Below are 14,648 nucleotides of genomic sequence, written 5' to 3'. Positions count from 1 at the left end.
AGAAAAAATATAAGGTGTGATATCATTAATTATATTATAAATGTTTATTTTTGCATTTGATTAGGAGTTATTACATATATAATATTTTATGTACATGAAAAAATTAATTCATAAAAACAAATCAAATACATTTGTGACAAGTATTAAAACTCAATAAAATATTTACAAATGTATTGCTAATCATGTATGCTCTGCTCGCAAATTAAATTATGTAAATTGTAATACAATTTAAAAATTATAGGAATGTAAGTTAATTTTTCAAATTTTAACTATAGATATTTATTGTTAATTGAAAAGCAGTTGAAAGACAATAAATAAAATGAACAATGAATCAATAATAAGCTATTTATTATTTACTTTTATTAATACCTATGAAAAATGATTTATATTAGATATTAATATACGAAATAAATTAAGTAGGTATATCATTATTTGCAAGCGAATCGAGCATATTCGTGATATATAGAATATGAATGATGAATGTTACTCGATCTGGCCTCTTCTGAATTAGGTCCTAGAATTAGAATTCTAGGTCCTAGAGTAATAAAATCCTAGATATGCCACTGGTGAAAAGTTCATCTATATACCTACATAACTATATCTACTTTATCAATTTTATTGACAGTGATGTAAATATAATTGAATTGTTCTATTAAGTATAATGAACATATAAAACTCATCACAGTCATAACCTCGAAATCAGAATAACGAACGTTCAATTAGTGATGCAATGAAATAGCATAAAGACATAATAGCAGATAGACATTAGTGTTCATAGTATTCCGAAATAGTGAAATCATGTTCCGCAAATTTTAAAAATTACTATTATACATTTGTATTCTATTTCAATTATTACTTTCAACTAAAATTAAAATTATTTATTTTTCATAAGTTGTTATTTTCATATGGTTTAATTTTATGTACACTTTTGCAAAAATGTGATTTTAAATTAAAATAAGCAGTACTTTTTTCTGCAGCTATGGTTTCCACTATTCAAAAATAACATGAAAAAATAACTAATTAGTTTCAAACATTTTTTAAAAAAGTTAAGGTAAAAATAAGCTCCTGATTAGCTAAAAAACCATTAAATTGAATAAAAAAAATAATTTTACTCTAGAAAATAGCATAGAAAAAGTTTCATTAACTTGATTATGTTTTCTTATAACTAGTATATAATTAGTATATAATAATATTATAATTTATTAACTAAATTAAAAAAATATTTTATAATTCAAAAATTTTACAATATATATTTATATAGTTTAATACGTATCTCATGTATCACATTTTTATATTGATACTTATGCAAATAATAAAATTAATTACAACCCTCCCCATTCAAAATTTCTGAGCATGCTTGATTTGAATCTTTCAAATGTTATTATTGTAAAATTTGATAATAACAAATGTTTAATTTCGTATTTCATTGTGTCTATGTGTTAAGTCGAAGAATTAATTATAGAATAAAAATAAACCCCATGTAAATTGAATGTACATCGGGCAAAAAAAAAAAAACAGACCTATACGTTCTACACATATTAGGGTTAAAAAGAAAACGAATTAGACTGAGTGTTAAGAATTTATTGAAGTACTTTTTAAATATAATGCTCAACAGTCTTTAAAATATTATCTTAACCATAAAGTTTTAATTGTGAACAGAAATAATTAATTTAATACAATGGTAGAGTCCTCCCTTTGACAACATTAAGATTAAGGGCCAACTTTTTTGTTTAGGTCACCTAACTATAAACATGACGTTATACTTATGAGTATACGAATTCACGTCCATTCGTATACGATGCCTAATTTTTCGAGCGTTTTTGCATAAAAAATATTAGTAAATAAAAGTGCAGTTTCGTTGAAGAACGAAGATAGAGGATTAAGAGGGGGGGGGGAATAGAATTGCGTACACAAGTTTAGTAAATACACTACTATGGGAAATAGTGTCGGTATGAGGTAATCTTTTTAGCGCGGAAATTATCGAAAGAACATACATTTTCTGGTTCCTACAAAACGTCGACAGATCGTAGAAATAGAGTTCAATGTTGACCCTCTCGTGTGCGGTTCATATTATTTATTAAATAGACCTAAATATATGGTATTTAAGTATAGAATATCTTCGTGAAGATGTGTTTTTTTTTAACTACGCATCACGCTGTAGGTCAGATGATATTATTTATTATTCAGCGTGTTTACGCCTAATCTTAAGTTTAATCTCTTCTTATCGGAAAATTATGATCTAATTTTTTTCTATAGTTCCCATTTGCAATGGATTACAATGCACTGTGTTGAATTTTATATCAACAAATTCAGTTGACTGGGTTCATGCGTATTTAATATAACGTAAGAGTATTTCATCGTCAGTTTTTAACCTCTTTGTGTATCGCATTATTAGTTTCTGAATTAAATAATATAAATAATACTAGTCTTACTACGTATGCGATGCAAATATCAGTCTATTGACATAATTTACCAGGATATTTGTTTAAAGTCAGTACTCAAATTTGATTACATATCATTCCTTTCAAACTTATAAGAACTACAATCATTATAGAAAAGGATTTATACTAGGACCCTAGTATTTCATTTTTATTTTAACTATATTGAAAACATTGAAAAAAACCTTAAATTAACTGAAAATTACACTCCGTGTAATGTGTTTAATGAGTGGTTTTATCATTTTACCATATTAATGTAATAATTATACCTATTATTATAAAACTGAACTGAAATGGAAACAGATGTGTTTTAAAAATGTAAAGAATAAACATATTAGAACATACATTTTACTAAAATATGTAAAAATGTTTTCAAAATAATTTACCTATGAGTTGTTCTTTTACTGTAATAATTATTTATAAATTATTAAATTAATAAAAATAAAACTACTTGATAGAATTTAAAATTATATTTGAAAGAGCTAAAATATCTTATGCTGTTAAAAATCATTTATGTTCTGATAAAAATTAAAAACAGTTGTATGTTATTTTTATGACACATGCCACTACTGTGTAAAATTTGACATTTAACTTAGTTAGTTTAAATATTATATTACATATTTCAATAGCTTTTTAAGTGTAAAATCTTTAAATTTAAATTATATTATATTTGCGTTTCAAATATTTATATTTAACTTAAAACTCTATTATTTAAATTTTTTTTTTATGAAATAATGAAATTTTTATAAGTTACTAAAAAAGTACTGGTTAACTATTAAATTGCATATTTCAATGTAATTTATGCTTAATAAATTCATGATATACTATTTTTTTATTATACTTAATATTTTGATGGTCACTTATTTCAAAAACTTTAAATAAAACGTCCTACTTACAGTATGTGACAGCAATCATGAATATATAAATAAATAAACAAATTGTTATTATATAGGAATAAATAAATAAAAGATTAGTCTGGAGTATTTTTATAGTTTTAATTCGAAACCGGTAGTACTTTATAAATATAATAATACTCTAGGCCAGCGGTTCTCAAACTGTGCACCGCGGTGCCCTAAGGGTACCGTAAGCACTTTCTAAGGGCACCGTGGTTTACGGTTCATAACAAATAATTTAAAATGTTTAGATTTTTTTTCCTTTAATGTTTTCATAAAAACTTTATAGCAAATAATAAAATATTGTCTATTGTATATTCGGACATTCTTATTTTATCCTTATAATATTTGTAATAATAATTAAAATAATGATAATAATAATTTTTATTTATTTAATTTTAAGTTTAAAAATTCATTAATTCATAATTAAGTTAAATTTTAATAAAATAAATAAAATTAGTTATCAATGAGTATTTTTTTTTTTTTGTCCTTTCTTTCATATTATTCATAGCAGAACACCGTGGCTAAATTGAATCCAAAAAAAAGACACCGCGGAAATAAAGTTTGAGAACCACTGTTCTAGGCTAAGTTTATATTTATTTATTTATTTATATATCAATTTACGAAGCAATAACCATTTAATAATATTTTATTTTTATTACTTTATTGACAATTATTAATACCGTTATGTGGCAAACCACATAAATATTCTAACTCTATGTATACTATGTATATTTTAATACGTTATTTTAACTCATGATCAAATTCAGCATGTTTTATTTATAATTAAAAGAAAGAAAAAAATATCACACAAAAGCGCAATAAATAGTATTTTTGATATGAAAGTAATATAAGCGCAGTTTACTTCTTGAAAAATAATACTTTTACTTTTGGCATCTTTGAATACGTGCACTGGCTACTGGGTATTTATTTTGAACCCTTGCCACGTTTTCGGTTGGTTTCGAAATCTCACGAGAAACAGTAGTGTATATTTTATGTTTAAGACAGAGGACTGAAATGTTGGCCTTCAGCGAATGTCCCGAAAAATGTCCCCGTTCCATCCATTAATATTACTTTTAAACAACAACTAATAAATAACGACATTTGATTTGTGTACTTTGCACAACTTTTCTGAAAAACATTTCCTTTTCCGCAAGCTTATCTAAAATAGACTACGAAAAAAATAAAAATAAAATAAGAATTTCAAAACGTTCACAGTGATAAATATCGTGATGATGTAATAACTTTTTTGAAACGGATGATCATCGAGGATATTAATAACTTAACGATGTACATGTCCGCGTCCTAAAAAAGTATCTTGCGATTCGCTGCGGACAACGTTTGTGCTAAGTATTTGTTGAGCAAATAAGGATTTGGCGAATGGCTTCCAACAACATTATTTGATGTAATGACTTAACGAAAGTGAAAAGGGTTATAGCTGTTACGAAGAACTTGGTTCAACATTAGTAAAAAATCGTAGACGACGATACCCAAAAGCATCCTTTTCGGTCGGATGCGACACGCGCGATCGATGAAAGCAATAAAAACGTCCGACACCCACTACGCTCCGCGTTATGACAGTGGAATTCGTTATTTTCATAATTTAACTTTATTATTTGCAAGGTGGTGGATTGAAACGGTTTTGTTCGTTTCCTAGTGACGCAGACCCAGACGACGTCAACCTGTAACCGAGCTGTTATATTATCTTAATTCGTAATTCCTTTTTTTATTTTTTATTTTAACTTTTTCTTTCATTGATCTCATCATTAACTCAAACAACATGGACAGCAAAAACCATTTAGCTGTAGTTAGTGTTTGACAAGATTTTTTAATACCTCTTCTTTTAATGTTTATAGATTTTTATATAATTCATCACCTATGTATTGTAATTTATCATATATATATATATATTTATTTTAAATATTTATTAATTAATTTCTCATCGACATGCTTTATTTTTTTTTTAAATTTGTATAGTCAGATTTTAATTTCTCAGATAAACGAATAGGGTATTTTACGAGTGTATACTTTTACCGTAGACTTTATTATAGATAAAAATTATAATGATCACGATCACATAATAAACCGCGATTATCATCGTCACGTAGTCCTACTGTAATTATCTTTAATTAAACTTGAAAAGTGGACTTTGTTTTTTGCAAAACGACAAAAATATCATTTAAGTTCATTCTGTGACCTATCTTACGCGGTGTTTCGTAGTTATTTGATAGATGTCTTCAATGTGCATTGTGTGGAGCGATAGCGTAATTATACTTATAACCAAAATGTGTTTTGCCCATATCTTTAAAAATAAGCACGATAGCTTAAGTTTAATTCCACCGTCGTTGTTTTGCCGTAAAAATATTTCATATAAATTATCTTTTTAAAGTTTTCATGCAAGGTGAGGAGTCGGTGAAGAAAATTATTTTAAAATTAGTTTTAGGAATTTTTATTTTTATTTTTTTAATAGGTCTTCTCGTTGCGAGCGTTTTCTATAATATTTGTTCACAACATTGTTCACACAAACATAATTATTTACAGTTTGACATACGATTTCATATTGACAGTGATAGAATTTCTAATGAAATATATTATTTTGTTTCGGTGGTGTCGAACCAATTTTCAGTTCGGGGACATAAATTGTTTCTCATTACCCATCATCTAATGCACTTATGTTATTTATCGGTCAATTGTTTATTCCTATTCCTAACGGTATACTACAAATAAATATATATTTAATATATAACTTACATAAATAGTTTTTTCGCGTATCCAACGGGAAAAAAGTGGGGCGGTCTTGGCGCCACTGCTTCGTTTTGATTATTGACTTGACGTCGGTGATTCACCGGAAACGATTATTTTTCTACGAATGTCCACGTCATTGTAATCACATATATTATTTACAACCCAAAAGAATAGATGGCATTTATATTAATTTTTTTCAAATATTTTTCCTTCTAGAAAAGTTCACATTTTTTTGCGAACTTAACGTTTTTTAATTTCCTTTCTAAGACTGCGGAATTGTCCGTAAATTGTCATATACGTCGGTCCGCCAACGAAAAATACTATTACCCACGTACATAATCATTAAAAATGTTTTAGGAAGAGACCTTTGTATTGGTCAATAAAACACCGTTTTATTAATGTACATCTACTGTTTCATGTTCGTAAACGTCCGACGCCACTACTCTTATGTTACCTAATGGTAAATTTCCGGACCGTTTAACTACCGTGTATGCGGAGCGTAAAAGCGACACAGTTTACAATGCACACACGCATTATAATACAATGTAGTCTCATAAATTTCTACAAATATACGTATAAAAATAATAATTCATAAAGCTGAACGGTGCATGAGCATTTGTTAAAAATACTTAAGTTTATTATAAATAAATGTTTTCGCGCTATAATAATAGTAGTAATAATTATAGCACCACATTTAGGATACCGTGGAACGTTAGGAACTTAATAATATATGCACAACATAAGTAAACTTTGTACACGTATGAAAATATATATCGCACATAGGTATGTAAATTTCTCGAAGCTTTTGTAGTTCCGTACGCTGGATTTAATGGATTGTAGTGGATCGAGCTTTATTTTATTTATTTTTATTTTTTTTTTTGCATTGCAGATTCATTTTTATTCTCAAAATAAGATTTACGTAGAAAATCAAACCAACGAAATTTTTAGTTACTTTTTATAAAGCTTTCATGGTTAATCTTTTGTTTGTAATTCACTAGATTTTAAGTTGATTCATAAAAAGAAAAAAAAATTGTAAAATTTAATTAAAGTCTAAAATTAAATTTTTCTGTACAGTAAAAAATAGTTTATATTTTTTAATATTTATGTTAGTGATGGGTAGATAACATATTTGGATTCACCTATCGTTGTTTATAATGCTACTGAATATACTTCTAAAATGGTTATTGTATTTCAAATAAAATTAACTTATTTCTTTTCGAAATGAAAATGTTTAATAATGAAGATTTGCTTTTGATCTAAACGTTATTCAATTTTGTTAGAATCATTTAAAATTAAAACGTTAGTTCACATAAAAAAAGAGTAGCAATTTACTATAAAGATAGTGTTTAAACTTATTCAATTTTTAACTCATTAATTTCAACCATTTGAAAAATAGTAATTAAAAGATAAAGAGAAGAAAATATGTTAATTATTTATTTTTTTATATAGCTGAAGTACATTCGAGAATAGTTAAAATAAAAATAAAATGTTTTAAAATATTTAATAAATCTAATCTAAAATATCTAGAAGTATAATTGCATATATAGATAATTAATTATATACATATCAATATATAAGTTCGAAAAAAATTAAAAAATAATTGTTATATTGTTAATAGTTCTTATTTTTAATTTAAAATCAACGCTGGTTTCCAAACGATATTAAGGTATTACGACGAATCAACAGCAAGAAGATGTAGGATATTTTATTTTTAATTGATAAATAATAAAATTGAAAGCTCTCGTTAAAGTTCACAAAATTGTATTTCCGATTACAGTGAACGGTCATCGCAGTAAAATGATATGAATACCACCTAGTTGACCCAAAAATGAGAGTACACTGTAATAATATCACATTACTGTTTTAACCCTTTACATTTTTCCAACTCATAAAAACCATCAGAATGGTCAAACGTGGGTACGTGATTAGTATATATCTACCCGGATTCGTTTAGGTATGAAAAATATGCTATTCATTCCCTGTAATTGTATCCTAACTATTATCAAAAAATATTTACAGTTATTAAAAATAATTTAAATGCCAGATGAAAGTTTTTAAATATTATTAATGTGCTTAATGAATTATATTATTTTATAATCATCCCATAAACTTCAAAGAATTAAAAACAAAGAAAAAACACATGATTTACACGTGCTAGAAAAAAAAAAATCAAATCACAAATGTTTTATTCTGTTATAAATTCAACGTATAGATGAAAGAAAACAATCACACAAAACACTCTAAATTACTATATCGAATATTAAAATTCCTTAACAAACCAGTAGTAAATTTTATACAGTCATTCAACGTGTTCAAGATTGGCTGATTGTAATTATATATATATATATATATATATATATATATATTAGAACATTGGATTGGAAGGATCATTGGGGGTTGGGGAGTCCAACCCTCTCCCCCAGAAATGTTAACAAATATTTATAAAATTAATACAATTTAAGTTAAATTTCATGAACTTCTGCCAAGGTTATTTTATTATATAAGTTGTAATGAATCCAATTCCGAGTTTTTGGTATTATTAACTTTTATTGTAAAATATTTACAATATTTTTTTTTATAAAAATGTATGAACATCGCTGTACTTACAATTAAAATTGACATACAGGGTTTAACATAAAGTGATGGGTCTTTTTAACACAAAACTTACTGTTACAGTGATTTGTTGTACTGTGTTGAATGAACCTTATCACTGATCCTTTCAGCGATGGCTGATGACCTTGTTGACTGGTGACTCTCCTGAATGATTTTCTGTATGAATGAACGGAAGAACAGGGTGGTTGCGGCTACTGGTTGTCTAAGATTTATGTATGTAGTCTAGTCACTATTTTATATATCTGGGAACGCGGAGTCGTTGACTATATTATACCTTACCATGTATGGTTAATTTAAATTATCATAAGCGTAAAGTAAATTATTAAACATAAAATTATTACGGATTTTACTATTTTTACATACATTTTTAACATTAAATGCTTATTAAAATAATTTGGTCCATTCAATCATAATGAAACTTTGAATACAGATAAATATTTGGTTAAAAAAAAAAAATGTTCTTTGTCAGTCAATAAAATTTTAAACAAGTTCATAAAAAAATGAACTACCTACCGATAATAAGACTAAAAATTGTAAAATATACTTATAAATGGTTGATTTTTATACTGTTTACTGACCGTTTTTATAAAGAAATAACATATAATTTTTTTTTTAACTCAGTTTATTTACTACTATACTTGCCACTCATCCCGGTGTCCCGGCCGATCATTCAGTTTAATATATTATAATAATATTATATTATTTCATAATAAAACATTGAATAATATTGTACATTATATTATTATATTATGGTAATCTAATCGGTATGGTTATATACAATGATAATGTATTTTTGTATTAGCTAATAAATATTTAAACTACAAAAGTATGTACTTATATTGTTTTCATAAAAAAATAAAAAAAGAGCCATTCAATATGATAGTTCAGGTTTAGGGATATAAAAATCTGGTAATCCTGCCCATTACTATTATTCAGTTCGAGGATCAAAGATACGAAGAACGAACTTCCACTGCCATTATTCAAATAATAAATTTATATATTTATACAATAAAAACTCTGTTTTTTTCTATATATAATGAGTACCGTAAAATGGGGCAACTTTGATAATTTTTGTTTGTTTTTTTTTTATTTTTTTTTTTTAAATTATTGTTAAAAGTGATAAACATTGTCTATCATAATCAATTCAGCTCAATTATAAGTTTTCCCACAATATACTAAAAAAAAAAAAAAAAAATTTGATACTTTTATCACATACATTTTAAGTATTGAATGTACTTATCAATGTTCCACTTATTTTGGAGTAACATTGATACCCATTATTTTTATACATTATATCAAATGGTATGATGGACAAACTATCAATGTTACCCACAAAAAATGTTTCTGACTTATACTTTTTGAGTTATTCACAATTTACTTAGGTGGGGTAACATTGATATAGGTTATTAAGCCATGCCTAGTAAATGAAAAGTAATATGGTTGATTTCATGATGCCAAGGGGGTGGTGGGTTAATATCAGGGTTATTGACCCCCCATAGACTGTGTTACTTATCTATTGAGCTAATGACTCAAGCAAAAAAAGGATTTAACCAGGATATCCAAAATAAATAACCAATTATCTACTACAAACAATTGTTTATTAACAAATAAATCATAACTTTTTAAATTACATTTAATAACACAAATTATATTATATTTTAATACTAATCAAGTCTTATCGTTCCTGTCAGACTTATTTATCATAATAGATTATTAACAAAAATATTTTATTAAAATAATATAACAGTAACAAATTATAAAATTATTATAACAATAAAAAATAAAAAAAACTTATATTTGATACCTATTATTCAGTCTTGTTTTTTCTGTCAGACTAAATATTACACTGTACACTGTCTATGCTTCTCTCACATCAACGGAATTTGGAAATTTGTACTTTATATTGCTCCAGGTCGCTTAATGTGCTTCCAATTATATTTGTTATGCAATGTTCCATAAGATATTTTATAAATTTTACTTGCAGCAAGTATGGAAATATCACCATTTGCAATTTTAGTAAGTGCTTCATTTAATGCTTCATTTGTATTATTTTTGTATGGCTTACTGCCCAACTTCCTTTTTGGATTGCGAGCCACTATAATAAAATAAAAAAATTTAAAGTATCAAAGCTACCCCAAGTCAAACAAATACACGTATTTCATTAAATTTGAAGCAAAACATAATTTCTAACAACGTATTTTAATGTTCATGGTATCACCATTCTTAAGGAATATGTAAAATAATTGTTCTCTCAAATGTACTTACTTTGCGTAGGACTTTGTTCTTGAAAAGAATAATTTTTATTTTTTCGTTTTTGAAAGCATGTGAAACAACAAAAGATAACAAACAATATATGATAAGAATAGTCTATCAATAATTCATTCTTGGATCATTACCATTTGCACTATCCGACAAAACCGTAAAAACGATAACTCTTACACATATACAATTGATATTATCAATGTAAAGATTAAAAATGTGGATTATCAAAGATACCCCGTATTATCAATGTTGCCCCATTTTACGGTAATAAATATTTAAATGTAAATTAACATGAACATATTTCAAAATGGGGGTGCTACTACTAAGCATACCCATACCCTCCCCCAAATTGCGCCTATAGTCTCACTCATCTGAATTGTACGATTTTTTTCTCCAAATTGCGCTTATGATGATCTGATTTTTTGAACATGGTTTCACGTACGCCGTCGAATATGTTGTTAATAAAAAATACATAATTACTGTGAAAAGTCATTGTGAGTTTCACTTTAGTTTTTTATTCCCGTCCCAATCATCAATACATGGATTTTATATTTATTCAATTATAACAAATGAAAAATAAATACTTTCTCAACGAACTTGGGTTTTTTAATTTTTTTTACCAATCCATTACATGTGGTTGAATAACGAAAAATAAATTATATGACATTACTGTGAAATACATTCAACTCGACAAAAAAATAACAAAATTAATTTAAAATGTATTATATTCGATACTTCCGACGAACCTCGTCAGTTTTGCACCCTGCTGCTCTGACGTATATAACAGGCATTTAAATAAATCTTCATTGTTATTATTTTTATTTTTTTAATGAATCACGCTGACCACATGAGTCTGATAATTTTATTCAACATTGCTCAGTTTCGACAAGTTTTTATTTTTTTAATAATAAAAAATACGGTCGTATGCCTGACTAAACATCAGCACCAGTTTAATAGTTATCGCACAACACAACAATAATAAGCTTTTAAGGCTGGGTCACTGATTTCTTTTAAAAATAGGTTTCCATATGTTATAATTCGGATTTTCCATATAGTTCTATTGTTTATTCTATCGCGACATTACTTTAATTTTACATATTTTAAATTATGTTTACCAATCGATTACGTTTTTTGTTTTATTATTTAATACTGTACGGTCAACTTGTAAGCGACAAGCACGTGATGTCATTTTCAGAATGTTCTAAAATTTAAAATAATATAATTTACAAATACAAACATACATCATAGGTCAGAATAGATTAATATTAACGTGATAAATAGCAGAAGCAGTATTTAAATTTTTTTAATTTTGGTCAATAGAAATTATTTTTTTCTAATTTTGTTATATGTTTTTTAGTCAGTCTTAAAATTACAGACACTGAATAGAAGTTATGCCAAACAACAAAGATTAAATTTTCCTAAGTCCGTTTTGTATCGAACTTTACAAATCCGATGTATTTCATACTAAAAAACCATAATCTGTGCTGAACCTCTCGCTCGAATAAACACAGTAAAGCAACATACATATTATAATATTATGTATATTCATGCATACAGAAATGTTAAGCAAAATAGGACTATATATTAAAAGTATTCAAGTGTAACGAAAAGTTAATTATTACTTTAGTTTAAATCGGTCATAGTACACGAATATAGAAAGTAAAAATAAAAGTTTATTTTATATACATTTAGTCATTGTGATATATTTTTATTTTTGATTACGATTGCTCATTTTTTTTTTTTAAATACACAAAGATTTTATCAACAGTTTAGTATCTGACTTGAAAATAACTAAAATGTTCTAAGTCAATTTCTTTTCAATAACGGAATTATGAACGAGTGTATTAAAGGAATGTATAAATTATAATGGCATAATCAAAAGCGAATTATTAAGAATAATGTATAATAAGGTCATGCTGTTATGCCACAAATCTTGAAGCAAACAAAATCACATATACTCTATAAGGTTAGGTTAGGTTGGTTCTGAATTGAAAAATTATTATAATTTAACAATAAACCACGGGGATCCGGCAACTTTTCAATTTATACGAGTATTTCTTTCAAGTGACCTAACATCATAAAACTGTATTTGTTAGTTTATGGGTTTTAGAATTTATCCAGTGTAAATTCATATCATAAGCGTACACTGTATAGAATTGTAAAAGAAAAGTGGTATCTTTTTAAATTAAAACATTATACAAAAATAACAACTAAATAATAACCATAGTTTATGTATTATTAAAGTTCATAAAAATTATCTTTCAATAATAATTAAATACAAATTAAAAATAAGTAATTTCAATCGGTTTTTTTTTCGTTGTTCAATCATTTTTGATATAATTCTTTTCCCGGTTATCAAAATCGACGATTTTCTAAAATTCAAAATCAAGCAATTGTTATGGTTACTAATTATTAAGCTATGTATTTAAATGTTATTATTATTTAATTAATGTTTTCTATATAATACCCAAGATTATTGCAACCACCTTGATTGACAATATTTAAGTTGTAGTAACAATCTAAAAGTGGCCACACACTACAGTTTTATTTATCCATGTACCGTGTACGGTGTAGTTCGCACGTTTTTATTTCATACACCGATGAACGATACACACTATCAGTTTTGTATCATTCTACTCGTATAGTGTTCGAACACGGACCGTTTTATTCGTACATCTACACACTACGCAATATTGTCTTCAGTTATCTACCAGCGTCCACGTTTTTTTAAATACGCTAAGCTTTTGAGTGCTTATATTTTTAATACGTTTTTCTTTCAATATGAGACCTATATCACGTACCAAGCGTTTGGCTATAGCCGATTCAGTAGCCACACAACAAATAATTAAAAAGATAATAATATTTACCTTTCAAAGAGCAACTAGAGATATAAAACTCTACTTAATAGTAGAAATGACTGGCAAAATATATAAAAATTATTATTATTATTTTTTATTTTATTTATTTTTTATTTTTTTATTTTTTATTATTTAATTTAAAAAATATTTAGAATTGTATGGTTTTAGTTCGAACACAGAATATGGACACACACTTTCGGTTTTCATCATTTCGAACACCGAACACGGGCAAAATATCAAACTCCTCAGTTTGTACTCCATGTCCGTGTACGGTGTTTTTCGTCCTTTTATTGCCCACATACTATCGGTGTACGTTGTTCGAACTACACCGTACTTGGTACGCGGACAAATAAAACTGTAGTGTGTGGCCACCTTAAATATAAATAAATATTACCTTAATTATAAAAATTGTTAAAATATTTTATTGTTATCGGTTCGGTATAATAACAATTTTTCGATTTAAATTTTAAACTTTTAAGTTTTTGAACAACATGATAATTCATTGGTTTTACAGTATTTGAGTTCTTATAAACTCTTTTGTAGGATGTAAATCTGTAAGAAAAATGTCCCAAAAACTTTTCCGTTAAGAAATTTGATACGTCCCCCGGTGTAAGATAAACCAGATTATTTTCGTCTACCTTCGTAAATTTCATACAATTATGATACCACTGGTAGGGAAAAAATAAAAGAAATAAAAAATACCGTCTTTTATGAAATGAGTAATTTTTTGTTTAATGGCTTGGAAATTGTATACGAGGCTATCTTACGTAATTTTATTCATGCGTAAAAACTCAGAAGATTTAGTCCACGCACTTTTTTTTTTACAAATGTTTTAAATG

General features: G+C 26.5%; 1 protein-coding gene across 1 annotated transcript; it reads right to left on the bottom strand.

The window, feature by feature from the left end:
* Positions 1–10,461: 10,461 nt before the first annotated feature.
* On the bottom strand, positions 10,462–14,181 carry LOC112686457 (the record flags this gene model as incomplete). The annotated part of the gene is made up of 3 exons (XM_025558731.1): positions 10,462–10,784; positions 10,955–11,056; positions 14,004–14,181. Coding segments are annotated over 3 exons (477 nt in total), but the record flags the coding sequence as incomplete, so codon positions are not given.
* Positions 14,182–14,648: the final 467 nt, after the last annotated feature.

Source organism: Sipha flava, unplaced genomic scaffold (genome assembly GCF_003268045.1).
Source record: "Sipha flava isolate LNK unplaced genomic scaffold, YSA_version1 309_pilon_pilon, whole genome shotgun sequence".
NCBI classification, from domain to species: domain Eukaryota; kingdom Metazoa; phylum Arthropoda; class Insecta; order Hemiptera; family Aphididae; genus Sipha; species Sipha flava.
This window is presented reverse-complemented; position numbering and strand designations above follow the sequence as displayed.